The sequence below is a fragment of the Eucalyptus grandis genome, chromosome 6, assembly GCF_016545825.1.
Source record: "Eucalyptus grandis isolate ANBG69807.140 chromosome 6, ASM1654582v1, whole genome shotgun sequence".
NCBI lineage: Eukaryota > Viridiplantae > Streptophyta > Magnoliopsida > Myrtales > Myrtaceae > Eucalyptus > Eucalyptus grandis.
Window position 1 is genome coordinate 43,651,486 of NC_052617.1, and position 23,236 is coordinate 43,674,721.

The 23,236-nt window shown below is 41.4% G+C and overlaps 4 protein-coding genes across 8 annotated transcripts; 2 read left to right on the plus strand and 2 right to left on the minus strand.

Annotated features, from left to right (window-relative positions):
- Positions 1–2,930: 2,930 nt before the first annotated feature.
- On the minus strand, positions 2,931–7,310 carry LOC104452059 (TMV resistance protein N-like). Its single transcript, XM_039314589.1, has 6 exons — positions 6,754–7,310; positions 6,597–6,709; positions 5,230–6,310; positions 4,790–5,065; positions 3,783–4,697; positions 2,931–3,700 (listed from the first exon to the last, which is right to left on the minus strand). The coding sequence occupies exons 1-6, from the start codon at positions 7,285–7,287 to the stop codon at positions 3,275–3,277; spliced, it is 3,345 nt and encodes a 1,114-aa protein (XP_039170523.1). The 5' UTR covers positions 7,288–7,310; the 3' UTR covers positions 2,931–3,274.
- Positions 7,311–11,110: 3,800 nt separating this feature from the next.
- On the plus strand, positions 11,111–15,504 carry LOC104450083 (inner centromere protein). Of its 4 annotated transcripts, none has more exons than XR_726654.3 (7): positions 11,111–11,240; positions 11,766–12,169; positions 12,245–12,297; positions 12,607–12,644; positions 13,565–14,003; positions 14,248–14,549; positions 14,974–15,504. XR_726654.3 is itself a non-coding variant. In XM_010064500.3 (6 exons), the coding sequence occupies exons 1-6, from the start codon at positions 11,224–11,226 to the stop codon at positions 14,476–14,478; spliced, it is 1,182 nt and encodes a 393-aa protein (XP_010062802.2). In that variant the 5' UTR covers positions 11,111–11,223; the 3' UTR covers positions 14,479–15,384. The 4 variants fall into 4 exon arrangements, 2 of the variants coding, with proteins under 2 accessions (XP_010062802.2, XP_039170725.1); XR_001988682.2 differs by having other exon boundaries at positions 14,629–15,384; XM_010064500.3 differs by having other exon boundaries at positions 14,248–15,384.
- A 1,030-nt stretch (positions 15,505–16,534) lies between these two features.
- LOC104450084 (ABC transporter G family member 10) lies at positions 16,535–18,751 on the plus strand. Its single transcript, XM_010064501.3, has one exon. The coding sequence runs from the start codon at positions 16,731–16,733 to the stop codon at positions 18,579–18,581; it is 1,851 nt and encodes a 616-aa protein (XP_010062803.2). The 5' UTR covers positions 16,535–16,730; the 3' UTR covers positions 18,582–18,751.
- A 279-nt stretch (positions 18,752–19,030) lies between these two features.
- On the minus strand, positions 19,031–22,582 carry LOC104450085 (cold-responsive protein kinase 1). 2 transcript variants are annotated; one of them, XM_010064503.3, is made up of 7 exons: positions 22,429–22,582; positions 21,661–21,849; positions 21,285–21,400; positions 20,958–21,168; positions 20,650–20,887; positions 20,079–20,229; positions 19,031–19,657 (listed from the first exon to the last, which is right to left on the minus strand). In XM_010064503.3, exons 2-7 carry the CDS (start codon positions 21,731–21,733, stop codon positions 19,268–19,270), a joined length of 1,179 nt encoding a protein of 392 aa, XP_010062805.1. In that variant the 5' UTR covers positions 21,734–21,849; positions 22,429–22,582; the 3' UTR covers positions 19,031–19,267. The 2 variants fall into 2 exon arrangements, with proteins under 2 accessions (XP_010062805.1, XP_010062806.1); XM_010064504.3 differs by lacking the exon at positions 22,429–22,582 and adding an exon at positions 22,222–22,402.
- Positions 22,583–23,236: the final 654 nt, after the last annotated feature.

Consider the following 23,236-nt stretch of genomic DNA (forward strand, 5'->3'; position numbering starts at 1 on the left):
GAAGACCCACACAGACACGCGACATGCGACACGACACGACGACACGTCTTTTTTAAAAATAGAGAATTTCGACACGTTCCGACACGTTATTTATTAAAATATAAATACATAAATAAATAATAATAAAAATAATCTAGAATTAATTTACACGAAAAATATTAAATAATATCATTCATTATTTTAATTTGTTACAATAATACAAAACTTAGAGGAAAAAAACATTATTTAAAGAAAAATGCTGAAATGATATTTTTAAATTTATTTATTTATCATATATAGCATTTTTTTATTACTTCTTTCATAGTAAAAGACTTTTTAAAAAAATAAAGCAATTCTAAAAAAACAAAACTGAAAAAAAAAATTGACCTTGTGCATATATATTTATAGCAATTTTATTACTTCTTTTATTACTTCTTTTGTGTATATTTATATTTTGACCCATCAAATATTAGAAATTTTTAAAATTGACCCCGTGCGTGTCGAAATCGCGTGTCGGAATTCTGGACTCGCGTGTCGGTGAGAGTTGACCACGTGTCGGATTTTTCGACACTCATTGACCGCGTGTAGGAGCGTGTCGGGACGTGTCGAAGCGTGTCGGACACGTGTCGGAGTGTCGGACACGACACGAAAGCTTCCGGAGAGTGTCCGTGCTACATAGGTGCTTGTCGCGTGACTATTGAGCTCCTTCTACGGAGAATATATCTGTGCAGCGATGAAGGTGAATTGTATTTTAACCCCTCACTCTTGGCGCGTGTTGTCAAATTGCTCCCTAACTTTTTAATTTTTGTAATTTTCTTGTGAAGTCTTGAAATCAATTACAATGCCTTCCCTAATAGTGGTTATGGCTGATTTTCATAAAAGAGCCCTACACTTTCACTAAATTTTCATCTCTTAACCGTAATTTTCAATTAATCCATCAAATAACCACATTATATATTTTGTTTTGATTATTGCCTTCAAGTTCCATCCAAAATTTCAAAGTTATCGTTCAATCAAGCAAAATTTATATACCATTTTCAAAAAACGACTTCTTAGGGCTTGCAATATAGGGTTAGACAATAAAGGAAATTAAGTGCGAAAAAAAATAAAAATCCAAACATGACAGACAAGATACTATATGCACATTTCATTTATTTGCACAAACTAACATGTTTATTATGCTTTTGTGCTAATGTCACTACATAAATAACATAACATAAGTATCGAATACTGATTTGACATGATGATGTAGCTTTTATTATTATTTAAATTATCAAGTCATTTTAAAAAATCTGCTTCTATGAGTTTTTGTATGAACAGTATGGTTATAAATTAAAAGAAATGATTTATAATTAATGTAACCAATTAAAATTGAAAAGGAAATATTTAAATTGGGGTTGGGGGAAATTCTAGGCCATGGCGAGACGACCCTTGCTTAGGAAGCTTAGGCCGATTCGCATGTAGCTCAAATAAAAAATTGGTCAAGAAATGTCCTGGGTAGTTTTGAAACTCATTTCAATACTTTTTAGGGAAATATCGAAAATATTAAAAATTAAGGGATAACTTGTTACATCTGTCCAAAAAAATGGGGTTAAAATATAATAATTTGGTATTGGATGAATTTGCCCTTCACAAAGAGAGCAATTAGCCACTTGACAAGTGCGTGATCGGAGGAGCACAAAGTCAAAAACGATTGGAGTGGGCATGCATACCCTTATACAACTTAATAAAAATAAAAATGAAGGAATCAAAGGAAGGATTAAGGGTATGAAAATGATAAGTTTTATGATTTGAATGTACCGAATGAAATTTTTAGTATTAAAGTTAATGGAGTTGATTGGATTCATGATTAATTAGCTTTAAAGTATTAGCCTTACTTATTAAGCTAGCTAATTAATGATTTTGAGAGTTGTACATCATCACTATGTTTTGTTACGCTAGACTCCTATCTAAACTCATATTTTACACTTCTCTAACAAGTCAAAAAATCAAAGGCATTAAAAATACCTTGTCAGTAAAAATTCATTTTTTCGAGCTAATCTACTTTTTTGTTCCTTGATACTAAAAATACATCGGAGATGTATATATATGCCCATATGTAGAATTAATCTAGAAAACATAAATACTTAAGATAAGGAGAGTATATATCTATACGTTAAAACCTTGTGAAGACCTAAACAAAACCAAACGGCATACTGACTTTAAAATTAAGGGAGCTAGGAGCAGGCCTCTAGAAAGTATAGAAACATGCAAAAACAATGGCTTTTTTCGTGTAGGAAATGGGCTCAACCGCCCTCGGCTTTCGGCATTAGATTTATATATATTCAAGATTTCCAACTTGGGATCATGGAGACAAAAATGGGAGTCACTTGTCCAAGTGAAGCAAACTTTTCATAAGTTTATTAGCGCTTGAATTTTATCTTTCAAATTTAGGACCTCATGCGATTTGGCTTTTCTTTAATACAAAATAATCAAAACTTTTTCAAAAAGCATAAATCCATCCTTACTTCCTAAAATTCAAGTTAATGCTTAAAGTTTTGACGAGAAAACGATGACAAAAAAAAAGGCTTGTCCGCTATCAGAACCGGTTGAACTTGGAAATTGGTGAGACCCGACTAAGGACGAATCGTTCGTGAAATCCTTTCCTTGTGCACACACATGAGCAGCAGGAAGCACTCGCAGTCGCACATACAGGCTGTCATACCAATTGTATCACGGTCTGCATTGAACAGAAATTCATGGTCATGGTCACGGTCTCACAGACACATGGCAAGAATCTGCAACCAGAGCGAGGCTGCCAGAAATCAGTGTTCTAATTCACCGGTAGTCAACAAGCTGGATATGTTACTATCAAACGCAGTACTTGAGAGCTCTAGCATGATGGGAACTTCACTTTCCTAACCTTGGAATGTTCACACTTCGATTGCATACCATGACAGTAAAAGCTCAAGAGTTGATCAACAAAAAGATTCAGTACTAGGAATGACATTTAGGAAAGATGACTGTTCTATTTCACTCAATAATACATAGTCGAGAAGGATCAAGCTCAACCTGCATCAGGGGGGCACAAAATGGAGCAGACTGCGATGTAGCTGCAGCATCGATTCAATTATAAAAGACAAACCGATGGTCTTAGAAAACCGCAACCAGATCAGAGAGAGCGAATGTGCTTTCGCTTTATGCTCCAATCACTTCCATTATCATCATCAGGAGGACTTGTCGCTCACCGTCTCACCATTTTATCATGAGATGTGTCCAGTGAAGGCCAAACGTGCTTCTTGATTTTAATCTTGTATTATGCTAGATGTACTCCACAACTCTTCAAGACTACAATGGAGGGCGCTCTGTTAACTACAACTGAAAACATCAAGCAGACTGAACCATGCAGCCGATGCTTAACTATCGGACGACAAGCTGGTGAACCATAAAAGAGCCACAAATGATCTGAGTCAATGGACTGCATGTCATATCGGTCATTCATAATGCATTCACCATCGACAGTGATAGAGTAATTATAGTCTATGGTACCACCTGTCATCCCGCATTCTTGGGTGAGACTTTCCTCCAATCCAAAGACAACACAAAACGCAAAGGAATTGCAATGCAAAAACCTATCCCACGGCACTTGGAAGCATATTGTACCCTCCAAACTTCGATAGCTAAACCACTCAGGAATTTCACTTCCTGGAAAATTTATGGTAACTGAGGTCGTCCTCAAGTCCTGCAACCCGATTCTAATATATAAATGCACCATTCTCACTTCATGCGTGCAGGAGAGAGAGAGAGAGAGAGAGAGAGAGTACCTCAGCTGACGGTCCATCAGCAAAATAAGTCATGTTAAGGCAATTAGAGAAGTCGACCAATTCAAGGAGTGGTAACTGCTTCATGCCAGATACAGATACTCTTGACAACCGCAAAAACTTTCTCAGAGACTTGCATCCCCTTACATACAGATGCTTGATGTTTGGTGGCAACTGTGAAATTTCTTGAAGTAGTGCGCAATGCTCTAAGCAAAGCCAGTCCAAGTAAAGGAGTCTAACAATGCTTGCAGGAAGGCTAACAAAAGGGTTCTCAGAAAGATCTAAGCCTCTCAATTTAGTGAAGCTTTGTGGAGCCAATAGGTTATCTACATCTCTTAGATTGCAATTTCTGAGAACAAGCTCCATAAAATTTGCAGACCTTGATGAAGAGCAGCAGCAAGGCAAACATATTGAGTCTAAATCTTCAACAAGCTCAGGAAATTTACCAAGTTTTGAGCAATTACTCAGATAAAGCAGGCGAAGGTAATGTAAATTATATATGCATGGTGGAAGACAGGTAAGGTTTTTGCATCCATCTAAGAATATGGCATTAAGATTAACCAGATGTTCAAGAGATGAAGGCAGCTCCTCTACACCGGACTTTTCCAGGCGAAGATCATAAAGACAAGTCATGTATTCGCCGACATGAGGAAATGATTTTAGCTTGGCACACCCACTTAGGACGAAGGTTTCAAGAGATTTTAATTTGATGACAGAAGGAAAACTGCCGAGGTTAGAGCAAGAATGTAGGTCCAAAGTGACAAGCTTAGGAAGAAATCCAACTGACTCATGAACTTCAGTTAGGGCACTACAGCCACTAAGAATCAATGTTTCAAGATTTTTTATAGTTGAAAAATCAGGGATTTCAATTAATTGTCCACAATCTGCAAATTTGATGGATCTCAGATGCTTGAAATTCTGCCAAAAATGGAGAAAAGTGAGTGCTTGGCATTGCTTGATTGATAGCAAAAGGAAAAGAATCATTATGTAAAAGCAAAGGCTAGTTGCACCTGGAATCCCGCTCCCAGCCATTTGAAGCTGCTGCCCCTCAGATTAACTTCTCTAAGTTTCTTCAGGCCAAATTTAAATTCAAGTGATGAAAAAGAACATCCAGGCAACTCAATCCACCTTAGCCCAGAAGGAAGACAGAGAGGAGCACCAGAAAACTGTGCACCACGAATTACAAGCAATCTAAGACTCGTCATATTTGCAAAGGCGTTGTCACCCAAGTGCACCTCTTCAGGTTCAGGTAGATCCATAACTATGCCTTCAACTGCATTTGTCCCCTGAAAAGCAAAGTTAAATTCACTGAATCATCGAAATTTTGACAACCTGACTAAAAAAAATAACTTTTTAGGTAACATGGCCTGTACTATTCCTAAGAATAGAAGTGGAACCATCGATTTCACAAAAAAATACGTTTTACATTATGGCATGTATAGGAACCTACCAAACTGTTACTCAGAACATAAAGCACATCATCTTTTGACCACAACCTACTGCGTTGGCCAGGCTCCCTAATAGACTCTTGGCGAACGATTTCCCATCCCATCTGCTGGAGCAAATCATGCATGTGCATTACACCATGCTCAATAGTTACAAGTGACCTCTCTTTGAGAATCTGTATCCCAATTACTGAATTGAACTCACACGCATCTAAAAATTCCTTGATGTAGTCTGTACTCTTCCCCCTTAAGAAACAAGCAATGTCGAGGAAAATGGCCTTCTCCTGTTCCTCTAATCCATCAAAACTAATTTTGAGTACGTCGTGTATCTCTTCATGGGGAATTTTTTTCAATTTATCCAGTGTGCTCTTCCATTCAGATATGCTTCTACCTCGCAAAAAGGAACCTAATACTATGAGGGCCAAGGGAAGTCCCTTCGCATAATTTATCAACATATATGAGAGGTCCTCATAACCGATTTCGGGATGGATTCCCCTAAAAGCATTCCAACAGAAGAGCCGAAAAGCATCCTGATTACGTAAACAATCGATTGTGTGTATCCAATCAACATCATGAGCTACTAACAAATGCTCATCTCTGGTTGTTACAATGATTCTACTTCCTGGACCGAACCAGTTGGGTCCACCCACTAGTTTTCTCAGTTGATCTAAGTGATCCACATCATCAACTATTACGAGAACCTTTTTTTGGCTAAGCCGGTCCCTTATGGTGCAAACTCCTTGATCAACATTGTCAATCTTCAAGTTGATATCCCTCAATGTTTGATGAAGAAGAGCTTCTTGTAATCCGGCTAGGCCCCCATGCTGGGAATTCTCTCGAACATTGGCGAGGAAGCAACTGCCTTCAAATTGATCAGCAATACAGTTATAGACAGCTTTAGCAACAGTCGTCTTACCTACTCCGCCTATCCCACGAAGCCCCACGGCACGGATCCACGCTAACTTTGAATTAATCATATCGACATGAGGTTGCAAATGAACTGGAAAGTCAGCAACATGCAGAGATTTGCGATTCAGCTTACGCAATACATCTTTCACGACTGACTGAATCAATGTGGATTCACACCTGCCAAAGCCATCTAGATGAGCGGAATTTTTTTAATGGACTATATTATCCTGCTACAGCAGATAATTGTCTGTCATTTCAATGCTGCTCAGTTATTCGTCGAAAATCTTTTGGTGGTTGGAACGGGCACATACAGTAGTTTAAGCACGCTTCTTACTGAGACAAGCATGTCAAATATTCAGAAAGTAAACTGTAAAAATCGGAACGATAAAGTAAAGATGGGAAGCAGGCACGCAACACATGTGCATAATCATGGCAGATTTTTAAAAGTGAGGATTGAGATTACTCATTCTTCTTCAATGTCCACCCGGAAAGGTTAGCAACGCTCTTCATCGCCTCCCTCCATTTCATCACCAGCTCCACGTTCTCGCTGAATCTGCACTCCTGCTTCTCAAACGCCTTGCCGAAGGACCAATCTGGTTCCGCACTTCCGAAGGCGTCACGTGGTAGAACACCGGCTCGATCACTTGCTTCTTCTTGTCGAGAAGGTGACACTCGATGATCTTTGCAAGCTCGTTCAAGCACCAGGCAGAATCAGCATAGTTCTCCGAAAGCACGACGATGGAGATCCTGGACTCTTTGATGGCTCGCTCGAGAGCGGGCGAGATCTTGTCCCCCTTCCTGAGGCCGTCGTCGTCGAAGAAGAGGTTGACTCCCGTCCGGCGCAGGGCGTGGCGGAGATGGCCGGAGAAAGTGTGGCGCGTGTCCTCGCCCCTGAAGCTGAGGAAGACGTCGTAGCTATAGCGCCAGGGGGATGAATAACGGTGTCCGTTGAAACCGGGAGCACTCGTGGCGACTAGAGGTTCAGGTTGCTCTGTGCAACCGACCGTGTTGAAGCTCGGCGAATGATGTTCCCCCCGATAAAAACTCTCGAGCATCCTGCGGCTCTTGTCGCGGGTGAGAGCGAGGTTGGGATCAGAGGCGTCCGGCGACGCGAGGCCGTTGTCATCCATCTTTCGCTTCTTCGCTGCATCCATTGCAGTGCTCTATTGATAGAAGATGGGAGGTAGAGAGAGAGAGAATCGATGAAGGATGTTCCACTCTAATATAAACCGAGCGGGGAAGTAGAGAGAGAGAGAAAGAGAGGAAGGTCAGAGGAAGAAACAAGGGTCTTTTTCAGAAAGGAAATCAGATTCGTTTCTCTTTGCGCTGCTTTCGACGAAGAAAGGAAGGACGCGGCCGTCGTGACGTGAAGAGGCGGGTGAAAATATTAGATATAGTTTAAATACTCAAGTGAACCCCAACAATCAGTCTCTTTGTCTCCTCCTCTCTTCCGCGTGGTTTCTCTTCACCGCTTCTTCCTCTCTCTTTTTTGCCTTCTGTTCCCTCTGGCTTGTGCCCGGTAATGAGGGCGTCGCGACCCTTGCGGCCTTTGGGAAGGACCACCCTCGTCAAATCTAGAAGCTGTGGAGGAAGCCAATGACACCGGAATTGCAGGAGACCTTGAGGATGCAGGGACTGAGGGAGGGCTCGGGGTCGTGGGTGATGAGGACGCGACGCTTGGGATTGTTATTGGACTGGGGGGTGGGGTGGGGGCATGCGGATGGCGGACGACCAGTGGAGGAAGGTAACGACATTGGAGCCGTAGTGGACTTCACAAGATGCAAGTGTGACAGGCTGAGAGTTTCCTTGGCCTCACAACGACTTTGGCCTCGGAATGACCGCAGGCGCCTGGCGAGCGGAATCCGCCAGGCCAACCCTTTCTTTATTGTTCCACAAACAATACGGCGAATACTTCTCCGTACGAGATCTTACCATCCCCAACTTCGCTCGGGCGTCTAGTCCATCGAGTGAGACAACAGATATCTTTTAGGATCAACAACAACAACTGGTTTCGGCTTGTCATGGCCTCGTTACGATCAGTTTGTGCACGAGAGACCTACCCCATCTTCAGAGCTCATATAATCATTCTATCCTAAAACTCCTAACACTAACCGTCCTGACCCCACTCCCATGGACCATTCTACTATTATGCCTCACACTCTCCACCAGATAACCAAGCGACCCAAGCGTCACTTACAAGTGTCACGAGTACGAGAGGATCCCATGGACCATTCTACTATTATGCCTCACACTCTCCACCAGATAACCAAGCGACCCAAGCGTCACTTACAAGTGTCACGAGTACGAGAGGATTTAAGGATCATGACATTCTCCATCACTCAATTCGCAACGCCTCGTTGCGATCTGTTCTATCGCTTCCTTGCGTCCCTTAAACAATGCCACTTTTGGGAATTCACATCGAACGGTCACACTCGCCCACCAAAACAGGTTTTGTTCCATTGGTGGTCTCTTTTGATCTCAACTCAGCTCTTCTCGGTCACCTGCACTTTCTGGCAAGTGTGGCATTTTTCGCCAACCACATTTGGCAGCACCATTTCAGCCTAACCAGCATCTTGACCTAGCAAGGAGGTTCTTTTCTCGTTGAAAACATGATAGTAAACCTCTTCTTCGAATTCACCAATCGATCCAGGAACGTTATCCCCATTTAGCAAGGGTTCGGTTCTTCTCGAATTCCCTATCGGCTCGGCGGTAAACCAACTCATCCCAGTACCCATTGTCATCCTAGGAGCTGAGAGCCCCTATGTTTGGGCATCTTTGGCCCCGGGAGATTTCTCTCTGCCCACTAGGACCAGTCCTACTAGGACTTATTTGTTCAACCCCCACTAGAGCGAGAAGCTCAATTCTCCGACACACTCACTCGCTTACTGGAGGGATTCCTGCTCTGACACCGTCACGGGTCGAGAATTTCCTTGACCTCGGAATGACCCACGGGCGCTTGGCGAGCAGAATCCGCTAGGCCAGCCTTTTCTTTAGCTGTTCACAAACAATACGCTGCCCTTTCTTTAGCTGTTCACAAACAATATGCTGAATGCTTCTTCGTGCGAGATCTTACCACGCCCAGCTTCACTTGGGCGTCTAGTTCATCGAATGAGACAGCAAATCTCTTTTAGGATTAACAACTGGTTTCAGGCTGTCATGGCCTTGTCAGGAGAGCGGCATCAGCTCCCGATCAGTTTGTGCACGGGAGGTTACTCGTCTTTAGAGCTCCTAAGTGATATAATCATTATATCCTAGAACTCCTAGCACCAATCGTCCTGACGCCACTCCCACGGATCAGTTGTGTTCTACCCTTCTGCTTTACACTTTTCACCAAATAACCCCAAGCAGCACTCACAAGTGTCATGAGTACGGGAGAATTCATGGACCGTGACACAAGGGATTGAGGGATTTGGGCTCGTCCTTGGACCTGATGGCGCAGTAGATGACATTAATGACGGAGAGATCACTAGAGGGAGAATCGGCAGGCGGTTTGGCCTTGGTTACACCATATAAACCTCATCAAGGTCTCCATTCAATAATGCAATTTTTACATCTATACAGTCTAACTCCATATCAAAATGAGTTACTAATATTATAATCACTCTGAAAGAATATTTACAAAAAGATTAGAAAAAAATGTTGTTTCATAATATACTCATTTTCTCTGAATTGATTCTTTTAACCACCAGTCTAGCTTAAATTTATTAATATTTACTTTGGAGTCCCTTTTAGCTTTATACGTCCATTTGCAATCAAGAGGAATAAAAATCATCGAAGCCAAAAGTAGTAAATCATCCTTGCTTGATGGATCTCTTGAGTGCTACTACTACAACCTCATTATGCACTCGAGGGCTACTTCATCAAGAAGTACCTCAACGATGGGATTCTTGACTTTAGCAAGCTCAATTTGTATCGTAAAAGGCGTCACAGTTATTTGTATAAACAAAGAAAAATACACAGGGTTCCTATCGTTGTCCTCAATAGTCTATGAGCAGTTATTTTTTCTAACCACATCAAACTATAGAAATTTCCCCGCTTGTGATTCCATAATTATCGTGCCTCTTTTGGAATATTAAAATTCGATTTGAGTTATCCGGAGGATGCCTTATATATATATATATATTAATATTATATCAAATCAAAAAGATGGACATATCCCATCGAATGATTCGGGTAAAATACGAAGTAATATCGAGTGGTTATGGAGTCAACTTACTTAAAATTGAATAATATCACCTCAATTTGTAGAATATCCCCAATCCTTAAAATTATTTAAGTTAATGTCTAGCCCATAATACGAAAGAAGCCAATCGAACAATTTTGATAGGAACATGGTTTAAAAAATAAATAATTGTTTTCAAAATTTCACCCTACAGAAAATTAGGTAAATTGATCTCACTAATCATGCTCATCATCATTTCTACATGGGCGTGATTGTGCCTTTCGACCTCACCACTTTGTTTTTTTTTTTTTTGGTTGGGACACACCACTTTGTTTAAGACTCTCAGATATAGTAAATTGAACTAATATCTCAAAATCCTCCAAGTATTTGGTAAAGAGTCTTATGTCTACTATAATACGGGTCAAATGTGTAATTGTTTCTTGACTTCAATTCAAAAAATCATCAACTTATCAAGAGACTCAAAACTTTTTTTTAATCAATTATAAATCATCATATTGGGAATAGTTATTAATCGATATTTTTAATTAAATTTCGAATATGGATGTGGTGCCTACTTAGCATTACACGAGCTGCATTAGCGTCATTTATGTTGAAAATAAAAATAAAAATGCAAGCACATGTCCAGCAAACGTTTTCAACGATAAGATTAGCAATGGAGCTAGGTACACATTTCGGGTAAGTTACACAATGTGCTTTCGAAAGATATTTTCTCGGGGCTCCGATACCCGTAACCCGGAATCTGTCGTCGTATCCAAACGGTCGGACTAATCCAATAGAATTGCCCATTCCCGCTATACTCTCTTATCTGGGGTCTCTCCGCGTGGCGGAGGAAGAAGCCGTTCTCAGCGCTCTCCTCGCCGAACTCGCATCAAATCAGCGTCGCCTGAGCTCTCTCCTCGGCTGCGCAATGCCGCTTCTCCACTCGTAAGCCTCTCTCTCTCTCTCTCTCTCTGCGCTGCCTCGTCTCCGTAGGATTTTGATTCGAGGAGAGTAGAGTTCGGAGTCGGAGCATAATCCGTCGCCATTCCGTCGAGCGAGCGTGGATACCTCTCTGCCGATCGAATTCGGGCGCTGAGTCGATCGAATTGAGTATCTCCTCGATGCGAGCGCGTGCAATCGCGGCGCACTCCGAGAACATCGAGCCGAGCCGCGTTTCGCTTGTCAAGCTCGCTTTTTCGGTCACGTTTTGCTTCATTTGAAGATCTCATGGTTTAATTCGGTGCTCTTCAGTGTTGGTTAGTGTCGCATTCGTAGCTGTGTTCGATTGGTGGTTGTGTTGGCTTCGTCCGCAGCAGAATCATCGTTGATGGATGGGGCTTTAGGTTTTGTACGTCGAATTAATGCTACACGATGTGGTGCTTTGGTTTTATTTGCAAAAGGCTAAAAAAATTTCGCTTTTATCTGGTAATTCGATTCTGCTGTTTTAATGTGGCTTTGCGAAACCCACAGAAGATTGGCAGTCCCATGCCCGGCCCTCCACTGTGATCGGAACAATCTTCAGTGCCCACTCGTTGGGCATGTTACAGACATCAAATTCATGCGATTCATCTGTCCAAAGCAGAGCTGTTCACCTTCGTTTGCGGCGATCTGTTCCACCACCGTACTTGACCCCCTTGGATTGTCAAAGACGATGGTTGATCCGGGAGAGACATCTGGATCGCGGGAACGTGGCTGGTCAGAAGTCACGGCAGGTGCTCCTGATAATAACCGTGGGGAAGTAAAACTAAATGGCGAGATTGTCCCCTCAGGATGTGTTGATGACAAGAGCTATAAGGAACGTGAGAGAAGGAGAAAAATTGGAGAAGCCAACAAAGGGAAAGTGCCATGGAATGTTGGCAGAAAACACAGTGAAGGTAAATCTCGTCTTTAGGAATTGCAGTTCTTAATATAATGGTTGTTTGGAGTTTAGCATCTCTCACACTGTGCAGAGACTCGAAAGCGAATCAAGCAAAGAACAATCGAAGCATTGAGAGATCCCAAGGTGAAGTCATGTAAGATTGAATCGGGCTCATTTTTTCTTAGCATTGTTGGAATTTGCTGGCGAACAATTTTTCGTTTTGACTAACAGAAAGATGATTGGAGTAATTTCACATAGTGACTCCTGCATTAATGCTATACATTCTTGTAGACTTTGTTATAGAACTGCACGTGCTTTGTTGATGGAGACAAGCACCTAATTATCCCTTTTCTTAATTCACCATTTGTTGTTAATATTGAAAACGTCGCAAGACTGAATTCTGCCAGAATTACTTCCTTTTCGTCTAACTCTTTTTCCAATTGCTATTTCCAGATCAGGCAGAAGATGTCTGAACATCCCCGTACTCATAGGTAATTTGTGTCTTCTGTCCTTAAACAGTCTATCCGATGATCCACCTATCACAATGAAGCAAATTTCATTTTATCAGAACAACTAGTGAGTACATTCTTTGTAAGACATTCCACAGACCAAGATGCTGAGAGAGGAGTGCATGGACTCAACTGAACGCTTATTCCATTGAACTTAAAAATGAGATGGGCTTGCCTTTTTAAGTTACAGAAGAGATTAGCAAGTAGGTCCATATTCTGGTAATTGGAGAAGATGATGTTCTGTAGTGATTGAATCATCTTACTAACAATTCTGGGTCTAGAGCGCAGCATTTGTTTCCTGTAGTAAAGTTTACGGTGACCAAATGTGAGAATAACTTCCCTTAGAAATAAAATCATTTTGTTCAGCAGTATAGTGTATCTTATAAATAATTAGAATCACTTGACATAGATGGTTATTGTGATCTACATATGTATAACACATTAGAAACATAGATATATTTTTTCAAATAGTAGCATCTCTAAGGATTTCTTTCCTCAAATGCTTTTACTTGTATCTGTTCCCCTGGTTATTTAGTGAGATGGTTGCTTTGCAATTCTGGAACTTGCTACCTTAGCTTGTCAAAGTATGAGCAGCGTTGACCTCAAACATGTTTTAAGCTGCCAAAACATTCTTGCACATATTAAGCTGGAAGAAAGTAAAAGAAGGGAGGGCTCCAGAGAAAGATTGTGGCAATTTTAGTGCGGAAGTAATGATTACGAGCTGAAACTAGATTTTAAGTTTTGCAATCTGTCATTGCTTAAGCCAGTGGCAAAAAAGTAGTTTGTGTGACTGATATTATTACTACGATTGAAGCACCTTATTCTTATTTTTAAATGTCTAAGAGTCCTTATTAACTCTTTATGGGAAAAATCAGCTCAGAATTGGTCTGATTATTTTACAGTGATTTGATCAAAGCAAAGATTGGCTCTTCAATTCAACGCATTTGGAAAGAACGTTTAAAGCTTAAAAGGTCGAAAGAGAAATTCTTCTCATCATGGGCAGACAGCGTAGCAGAGGCAGCTAAGACAGGATGGAGTGATCAGAGAGAACTGGACTGGGATAGCTATGACAAAATAAAGCATGAAATCAATCTCCAACATCTTCATCAGCTTGCTGAAAAGGAAAGAGCTAAAAACATGGCAAAGATGAGGAGGGCTCATAAAGCAGCAGAGGCAAAAGCAGAAAAGATAGCTAGGTTTGCTCAGAAGAGAAAAGAAAGGGAGGAAAAAGCTAAAGAACGAGGAAAGATGAAAAGAGTACTGTGCAGAAAAACAAAGAAGAAGAAGAAAGATGACTTAGCAGTTGCTCGAGGGATGAAGCTCAAGAAGAGATTGCTGAAGGTAAGTGCAGTTTCATGTCGTCTCTAAGAGAATCGTCCTGCGTTTGATGCTTTGGACCTCTGGATTTATCTCTTCACGTCAGCTGTGTCCGTAACTTTTGTAGCTCCGCAGTTCACTCTCAACATTAATGCGTCTATTGGTCCTATGGTTTTCTTTGACAGATATTTCCTTTCAGACAAACCAATCTTTCTGTTCCTCCTCAAAACTGTGTTAGGCTGATTGCATTTTTATGTTTTATTTCTAGATTAACCGAAACAGATCCTTAAAAGTTGTCCAAGTCACTGGTCAAGGGGATGCAGTTCTTGCTCATATTCCAGCCTGGGAGAAGCTGGATTTAGAGCATATCAAGAGAGAAAAGGCACAAAGGAAACTTTCACTGGCTGATCAGATACAAGCAGCCAAAAATCAAAGCAAAGTTCACAGCTTAGAGGCTTTTCACATGCCATCTTCAGTCCATTCATCCAGTGAAAAGTGAAGTCTCTGAGCTTTGCATGCACAGCTGCCGGGTGTCCTGTCTTGCTGAAACATGCGATTATGAAAGGAAAGGTGATCATTTTCTTAATAATGAAGAATCTGCCCTTTCCAGCTATATATTATGTTGCATAATGCAATCACTTTGTGCCAGGTGTTATTTATTATTGTTGCTGATTTTACCAGCCGACACTTGAGCTGAAAACTTGATCGGTTGACCTGAGAATCGAGATGTAAACAGACTTGCTCATTCCTCAGCTGATTGGGTCTCACTAAATTTGTTCTGATTCTTTTATTATGCGTTTCTTCCTTGGGAAGTCGCAAGCTAGGCTAGATGTCATTACTTGCGGTTAGCATTTAATGTCTTTCTTATCACTTGAAATTTTGGATCTTGGAATCAATTCATTACAGCGTTCACTTATTCAAAAAAGGAAGTTGCCTTTGGGTTTTTAAGTATTTTATATGTTGTCACTAATTTGGTTTGAATATTTTTACTAAGGTGGCAAGGATGTGCTCGACATTTTCATTATCTGGAGGTCACCTCGGTAAACAAAGGCGAGCTCCTTCACTTACCAGGGCACATACGGTTGCTTGGCTCTGTTCCCGGTGTTTGTCTATCATGTGGAATTGTGTTGTCATCTCTCTCTCTCTCTCTCTCTCTCTCTCTCTCTCTCTCTGCGCATCCTTGTGTCCTACACAGTGCTTGCAGTAAGATGCAGCACCCTTGGCTGCGAAGCTGGAAGAAGAACCAGCTGGTGAAGCTGAGCGTCCTTTAGAATTCATTCAAAGCTTGTTTGTGCTTATAGCTCGTATAAATTAAATGCCAGAAAGCGCAAGCAATTTAGGACAAAGGAACTTGTCGATTTGATGATTTGTGTCCCTATAATCAGCATCATTTTATTTTTTTCAATTTAGTGTATTGACGTTGTAGCTCTAGTAAACAAATGTTTTTTCAAAATTCAGTGTGGCACTACCATTGGACGAAAATTTGCAATTAGGCCCATTTAAGGAGACTTTTTGGTTCGTGTGATTTTTTTGTTTCCGAAATTTGAAGTACTCGCACTCTTTGGTTATTCAAGTGTCAGTAAGTACGACTTGGAATTTGTATTTTTTTAGCTTTAAAAGGAAAACTCATGAGTCGAAGTAGAGAATTCAGAAGCAAGTGAGAATTCTCCAAACGGGTGCATCCACAGTGTCGGCTTCGCACAATCGGCATAGAACGACGCATGTAATCACGCTTATAACCAAGCCTCGTGCGGACTGTTCATTTGACGAGTTAATCTTGGTATGATTGCGAGAGCAAGGGTGACCCATCTATAAGACTATAACCTCCCGTGATCCCATTAGTTCTGGGCCCGTGTGAACCCGATCCTTGCACGGACGCAAAGTTCTTTTCCCCGGTGAGAATGTGATTCACTGAGATAAAACGATGGTCTGATTCCGCCATATTTTTAAGACCCCATCCTTCACTGCATATATTTTATAGCATGAATGACTATGTCCGCGCAATTTCAAACACCTAATGATTGCACAAAGTTCTTATTGTATCCATCCTCTTTTTGTAAATGGTTCATAAATTATGGAGTTGAAAGATGTTCCCAGTTTTCTCTCCCGGGCTCCCGGTGGTTCACGGACCCATCGTTGCTTCAGTGATTGGATATGATGCACATTGCACTGGGTCCCGTCCAGGGTCAAATGTGCCTCACATCTTCGCAAGAACTTCAATCCTTTGCAAGTACTTAGGCTGATTTGTCTTTTCTTATATTTGTGTATATATTTCTTATGTTGCGTGAACTTATGCATCACATGCCTCCTTTAACCAAACAAGAATAGAAGTCCCGGGCATGCCCCTCAACCATAGATATCTTCCAACACGTCTTATTTGTCATAACAGGGAAGATAGCTCCACAACTAACGCCAACCCTACACAGTCAATCTTTTTGTTCACCTGAAAGGGCACCCCCGAGTTGCTCTGCCTTTTCTTCTTCTCGTGCACTCATACTCTCCACCACCTTCCGACCCACCAAAGGCCCCCTATTTTGCATAGAAATTATCATACGAACTCAAGTCAAGCCGCATGCCGCCTCTATTTTTGCATGCCAAGCCCTTACTTGGCTTGACGTGTGCCAGATAGCAACGAGTTTGGTTGTGTTAGCTCATCTTCTCCTATTCATCCTCTTACATTATCCCACTCAATCAAAATTTCCTAAGGTTCCTCCTCTATTGCCCCTTCCCCCCAATCTTTCAATTACTTCGATGGAATTGCCACTGTCGGCGCCGGATTCTGGTGGCAGGACGGTATCATACAAGTTGGAGACAAAGAACTTGTCCTACAAACTGGGCACCAAGTTTGATGAGTTCTCTTGGCTCTTTCACAACAAGACGCGAAACTCAAGCGCAAAGTTCATTTTGAAGGATGTGAATTGTGAGGCAAGGCCGGCCGAGATCACTGCCATTGCTGGCCCTAGCGGGGCTGGCAAAACCACCTTGCTTGAAGTCCTAGCCGGGAAAGTTTCACTGGGCCGAGTGTCCGGGGAAGTTCTAGTTAACAATCAGCGGATCGATCCCAAGAGCTTTCAGAGGCTATCCGGTTTCGTTCCCCAAGATGATCCGCTGTTTCCTTCGCTGACTGTGGAGGAAACGCTCATGTATAGCGCACTTTTCAGGCTTCATGGAGGCAAAAAAGAGGCTGTTGCTAGAGTGAGGGCACTAATGAAGGAGCTTGGCTTGGATCATGTCGCAAGAACGAGAATAGGTGGTAAGTCATCCAACAGAGGGATCTCGGGTGGGGAAAAACGTAGGGTGTCGATTGGGGTGGAACTAGTCCATGACCCGGCAGTGATCTTGATCGATGAACCGACATCAGGACTGGATTCAGCCTCGGCTCTTCATGTTGTGAAGATGCTCAAGCTCATGGCACTTTATCAAGGTAAGACAATCATATTAACCATTCACCAACCTGGGCATCGAATCCTTGAGCTGTTTGACCGAGTTGTTTTGCTTTCGGGTGGGTTTGTTATTCATAATGGTCCTCTGTCACGTCTGGAAGAGAAGCTTAGATTCGCTGGTTTGGGCATGCCGTGCCATGTCAATGTGCTTGAATACGCCATTGATGGTATAGAATACTTGGGTGTAGAAGCTCATAGCAACCAGCATTTTCTCCAAGGAAACGCTAAAGATGGTCGTGAAAACGAGGCATCTGAAACCGGGATTGTATGGTCCTATAAAGGAAAAGAGAAGCTATTCTCGTATCCGAACTCTTGGTTCAAAGAGATTCTAATACTGGGGCAAAGATTTTGCAGAAACATTTTCAGGACGAAGCAGCTCTTTGCCACAAGGGTAATACAGGCCCTTGTGGCTGGGTTTGTGCTCGGCACCATTTTCCTTAACGTCGGGGACAATCTAGGAGAAGTTGCTCTACAAACTCGGCTCGGGTTTTTCGCCTTCAGCCTAACCTTCTTGCTCTCTTCCTCAACAGAAGGCCTACCCATTTACCTGCAAGAAAGAAGAATTCTGATGAGGGAGACTTCAAGAGGAGCTTACAGAGTATCCTCTTACGTTTTTGCAAATATCATTGTCTTCCTTCCATTTCTTTTAATGGTGGGTTTCCTCTACTCGATCCCGGTTTATTGGCTGGTCGGATTTGAGAGAAGCGCAGATGCATTTTTCTACTTCTCGCTCGTGGTTTGGTTGGTTCTCTTGATGTCCAATTCTTTCGTAGCCTGTTTCAGCGCTCTCGTGCCAAATTTCATCATGGGGACGTCGATTATCGCTGGACTGATGGGATCCTTCTTCCTCTTTTCCGGTTATTTCATATCAAAGGAGAGAATCCCTAGGTACTGGATTTTCATGCATTACATGAGCTTGTTTAAGTACCCATTTGAGTGTTTCATACTGAATGAATATGGAGATCTGGAAGGGAGAAACAAGTGCTTGGAGTCTGAGAATGGAGAATGCAGCTTATATGGAAGTGATTTCCTGAGACAGCAAGGATTAAATCAATCAGAGAAGTGGACCAACATAGCCGTGATGTGCGGCTTCATTGTCGGCTACAGGGTCCTTTGTCTTCTCATCCTGTGGTACAGATGCTACAGGACAAGAAACTAGTCATATCAAGAAGAGATTGTTTTCTAGCCATTCTTTCATGTTACAATTCCTAAACTTATCAATTTGTTCATGATATTTGTAGCCACATGTTGATATGTTGCATAAACTTGACGTAAGTAAAAGCTTGCCTTGTATGATTCAAATTAGTGCATAAACTTGACTTGGGTTGATCTTCAGGCAAATTATTCCATCTTCGATCACACACGGCAGTAATTTGGTGCAAGCACACGGTGAAGCATGCAATGAACTCATATTACAAATCTTTTAGCAATACAATTTCACTCTGGGATTTTAGTACACCACACGCAATGAACCCTATCGATGATCATTTAACAATACCTTCTAAGGTCGCAATACAAATCTTTGAGCGAAAGCCTAACTGAGTTGTCACCTCAATCCTATTAGAGATGCATATGCTATCCACTTTGTCCACATCCCATACCTGGAGATCAGGAAAAAAAAATACTATTTCCAACACTTGCTCTTCTTCGAAATTGAAGCTTGACAGCTAATTTCTGAAGTTAGACATTACAAATAAAGCCCGTTTAAGAAGCGCAGAAGTTTCGAAAAAGACGAGGCAACTCGGAATACCTACCCAAGCCAGAATACTATGTACAGCGGAACTTAGCACAATAAAGTTTCTCAAATATCTATTCTACATTTACGTGCAAAATCTACATCGCACTTTAAATGCTCCTATCATAAATAGAATTGAAGGTCATTGTAGCACATGAGCTAGGCATGTCTTTCGACCACAGAGATGATTTTTCTGGCCCGCTTGACTCCCCAGATGCAGTGGAAGATGAATCCTTTGGGTGACCTTTTGGACCTTCTTCAGCAATTATATTCAAGAAATTTGTAAGTGACCCAGGTCTCGATATCTCACTGTCATTAACCTCAGCAAAGCCCGTTAGCATCTTCACGACAGTTGACATGGATGGACGAAGCCTTGATAAACCCTGTGCGCATAGAAGACCGATCTTCATGTATAAGCATGCCTCTTCCCTATGATCTTCCCCATCCAGAGATGCGTCCACTAAGCTCATTAGCTCCCCTTTCTCGTGCAGCTTCCATGCCTATAACACAGTGAACGTGTCATAATGCTAGGTTTTGATAGTACTGAGCTCTATCTTCAGATAAACAAGTTGGTAATGCAAATGGGCGAGAGATTTCTCTCCCGAGGACAATGATAGGTCAAAATGGCGGAGGTTCACAAGAGAGAGTGGAGAAGACTGGAAAAGGAATATCAGAACAAAATTATCACATAGAGGGAATTTGTCCCTCTAACCAGCAGCCTCGGGAGATTCGAAGTTTGCATTGTGCTGTATAACTTGGTGCAGGACATGGGCACTTTCTTGAAGGACTTGGCCAGGATTGGAAGATAATGAGGAGGAAATTTTCTATGCTTTCTACATACAATAGAGTTGATTTTCAGAGATTAATAAAAGAGGAATCCTTGTGGTTCCAGTTATAGGAATCTCCAGGAAGAGAAATTACCACATCAAGAAGATATCGTTCTTCAGCCGGTAATTTACGGTTTGTGTTGCATCTCCCACTAACAATTTCCAAAAGCAGTACGCCGAAACTGTATATATCTGCTTTATTTGTCAACTGACCTCGCATTGCATACTCTGGTGCCAGATAACCCCTGCATCAACAACATAGGCAGAACCAAGTTACTGACCAAGAGCTAAGATATCGACAAAAACAGGAGGAGTTGCAGAAATAGAAAGAAATCAGGATCAAATGTATCACATCTTTTACCAGTTTTAATGCATTCGGTCATGATTCGAAAACTTATATCCAGAAGCTTGACTGGAGTTTCTAAAACTACTTTTCTCGGGCCTAAATACCCAGCTTTACTACATAAGTCAACATCTCCAGTGCAATCTCACCAACAAATTCAGGTCAAACCAACAGAGAATATACACAAGTGACAATGCAGAATTTGAATGCTTATTTAGCAGATGAAGCGGCAGTTCTAAATTAGGGCAAATAAGTTATGAAATTTTTCTGAAAGATTCGACTATATATATTGACAGGAGGAATTGAGAAGTTTGTGATTTACACTGTTCCGGCAACACGGGTGCTGATATGAGTCATGTTGCTTGGAAAAAGTTTCGCAAGACCAAAATCTGAAATTATGGGCTCCAGCTGACGATCTAGCAGGATATTGCTTGCTTTTATATCTCTATGGATAATCGGTGGTTGGACTTCCTCATGGAGGAATGCTAGCCCCATCGCCACGCCTATGCAAATCTTACGTCGTGCAGGCCATTGAAATTGGATGCCACTGTTGGAACCGCCTATAAAGGAGAGAAAAATGTCAAACCGCCTCGGCTAATGGCAGAAGTATACAAGCAAATGTAAACTCACCAAGAAGTGTTTGAGCGAGGCTATTTTTCTCAAGATAACCGTATACCAGGATCCTATGCTGTCCTTCCACACAGCAACCGTGCAACTTAACTAGGTTAGGATGCTCTATATTTGCAATCATGTTTATCTCTGTCAAGAACTCCCGCACTCCTTGACTCGACTCAGCCGATAATACCTTCACGGCAACCAAGGTACCATCTTCAAGTTCACCCTGTTCACATAAGTTGAGAAATTTCCAATTATTGCCCAATTATGTCAACTCTAATCCATGGAAGAAAACACAGAACCAAGACTATTGAAAATGACACCAAAATATGGCTCCACTACCTTGTATACAGAACCAAAACCCCCATGACCAATTTTGTTGGATCGACTAAAATCTTCGGTTGCTTTGACCAAGTCTTTATACTTGAACAATTTTGTATTTTGAATTCCCGAAACCTCTGTACATATGAGAGAATCGATCAGAAGCTTTCTCATGAATTCGAAGGTTGACAGAATGCACAAAGTAACCAAGTGATGCTGCAGGATAATAGTTCGAAGATCTGACAAGCCTATTATGGAAAGGAATGAATCTAACCAAGATTAACATCATCGCATCACACATTGGAAATCCAACAGAAATAAAGATTTTAATTTCACGAATCTATAACATAGACTAGGAATACTTGTGGCATCAGACATAGAAAGGGGAAAGCCATACCGTCATCGACCTCTCCTCTTAGTTTAACTAAGCAAGCTCTGCTGCGCTTGAAAAATGAAGGAAAACAAGGCATCAGATTGTCTTGTTCTAGGAGAATCGATATCTCCACCAAAGAATCAAGCCGATATCTTCAGAGATGCCTTTTCGTCAGACCGACCGCACGTTAAGATGAATCTTCCACGCTGACACCTGATAAAAAAGGTGAAGACAAAATCAACATGGATACATCAGCCTAATACAGCAACGATGAAGATTTTACGACTCTGTTAATGTAGATATCAATTCCCCAGCATCTGATCTACACTTATTAATACCTCATCATTACCACTATCAACCTTAACTTATCCAAACAAAAGACAAATTGCTCAGCATGACAATTCCTTCAGGATGAATTCTAAGTGACCCTCAACCCTCCAGTCTATGGTTTCACAAATCATTTCGTCCCTAAGGAATGTCCACAAGCAGGAACTGAACATGAAGCTGAAGAACGATGACCAAATGAGGAGGCAACGTAAAGGAAAGCACAAGCTCAGATACATCGTTCAGTTTTCTCCAACTTACAACCAACGAGGTTAAGCTCAGTTCTGATGCTCTCCTCCTTACAGCAAAGCCAAGCTAAACCGATCACGGACAAAGAAGATTAAAAAATGGCAGCCACCCTCTTTCCAAAAACTCTCAGAAGCTATGGGAAAAAAAAAAAAAAAACGCACGCCGAGCTCCAGCGAAGCGCGAGTAGTTGATAAGAAGGAGAGAAGAATCAAACCAAACCTTGGCTGCTATATCTTCCGAAACGGCGGCTTATTGAAACCAGGAAAGAGAGAGATGGAGGGAGAGGACGAAAGTGTGGGAACTCTTCAGGATGTTTGAGGGCAGTTGACCGGCTGGGCTATTATCGCATTTGGAGTTGGAGATTCGTCTAAGCTTTTTCCAGCTGTACGTAAATCAACGTAAAAATCTTGACCACTTCCTCGCTTGAAAACGACGACCCGTCTTCTCGCACCTCTATACCATATCATAGGTGTGAACATGAGTCGGTCATCGTCCAAATGGACAGGAGCATTTAAAAGAGTGACAGTGATTACGTCCTAAGTGAAGAAACGAATTGTTATTTCCGTAAAATAAATGACCACTTGTGCTGTTTAAAATAATTCATTGTCAGGAGCAATTCACTTCACGTCTCAATATTTTTGTGGACTATTAAAATATTTTTTTATATATTCGTTTATTTTTTTAAGTGATCATTAATATTTTTCAAATCATTTTTTTTTACGAAACAAATAAAGCTTGAATTACTTTACAGGGTTGATAAAGCATTTACTTCATCCCTTTTATTTTTTCTAATGCTATGGGACTTTTATTTAATGACAAAAAAAAAATACTAAGCCCCTAGAAAATGTATGACCAATTCCCATATGTGCATTCTATGAGTTTGTTCATTTTTTTTAATAATTCTTCAAAAGTTAGGGAAAGAATTTTATTTTATTTTTTTGGTGGGCAGAGGGCAAAGAAAGTTCAACGGCTGACTTTCGAAACTTTAGTACGGAAGGGCAAGGGTTGGAGGTCAGCTTCTTTATAA

Excerpts from the sequence above, each read along its gene's own strand:
- LOC104452059 (XM_039314589.1), bottom strand. The coding sequence starts at position 7,287 with ATGGATGCAGCGAAGAAGCGAAAGATGGATGACAACGGCCTCGCGTCG. Across the intron at positions 5,066-5,229 it reads ATGTTCTGAGTAACAGTTTG|GGGACAAATGCAGTTGAAGG; the intron begins GTAGGTTCCTAT and ends TTTGCTTTTCAG. Across the intron at positions 3,701-3,782 it reads CTGATGGACCGTCAGCTGAG|GACTTGAGGACGACCTCAGT; the intron begins GTACTCTCTCTC and ends ATCGGGTTGCAG.
- LOC104450083 (XM_010064500.3), top strand. Across the intron at positions 12,298-12,606 it reads AAGCATTGAGAGATCCCAAG|ATCAGGCAGAAGATGTCTGA; the intron begins GTGAAGTCATGT and ends TGCTATTTCCAG. Across the intron at positions 12,645-13,564 it reads GAACATCCCCGTACTCATAG|TGATTTGATCAAAGCAAAGA; the intron begins GTAATTTGTGTC and ends ATTATTTTACAG.
- LOC104450084 (XM_010064501.3), top strand. The coding sequence starts at position 16,731 with ATGGAATTGCCACTGTCGGCGCCGGATTCTGGTGGCAGGACGGTATCA.
- LOC104450085 (XM_010064503.3), bottom strand. The coding sequence starts at position 21,733 with ATGCCTTGTTTTCCTTCATTTTTCAAGCGCAGCAGAGCTTGCTTAGTT. Across the intron at positions 21,401-21,660 it reads AAGAGGAGAGGTCGATGACG|AGGTTTCGGGAATTCAAAAT; the intron begins GTATGGCTTTCC and ends TCATATGTACAG. Across the intron at positions 20,230-20,649 it reads ACCCGTGTTGCCGGAACAGT|GGGTTATCTGGCACCAGAGT; the intron begins GTAAATCACAAA and ends TTGTTGATGCAG.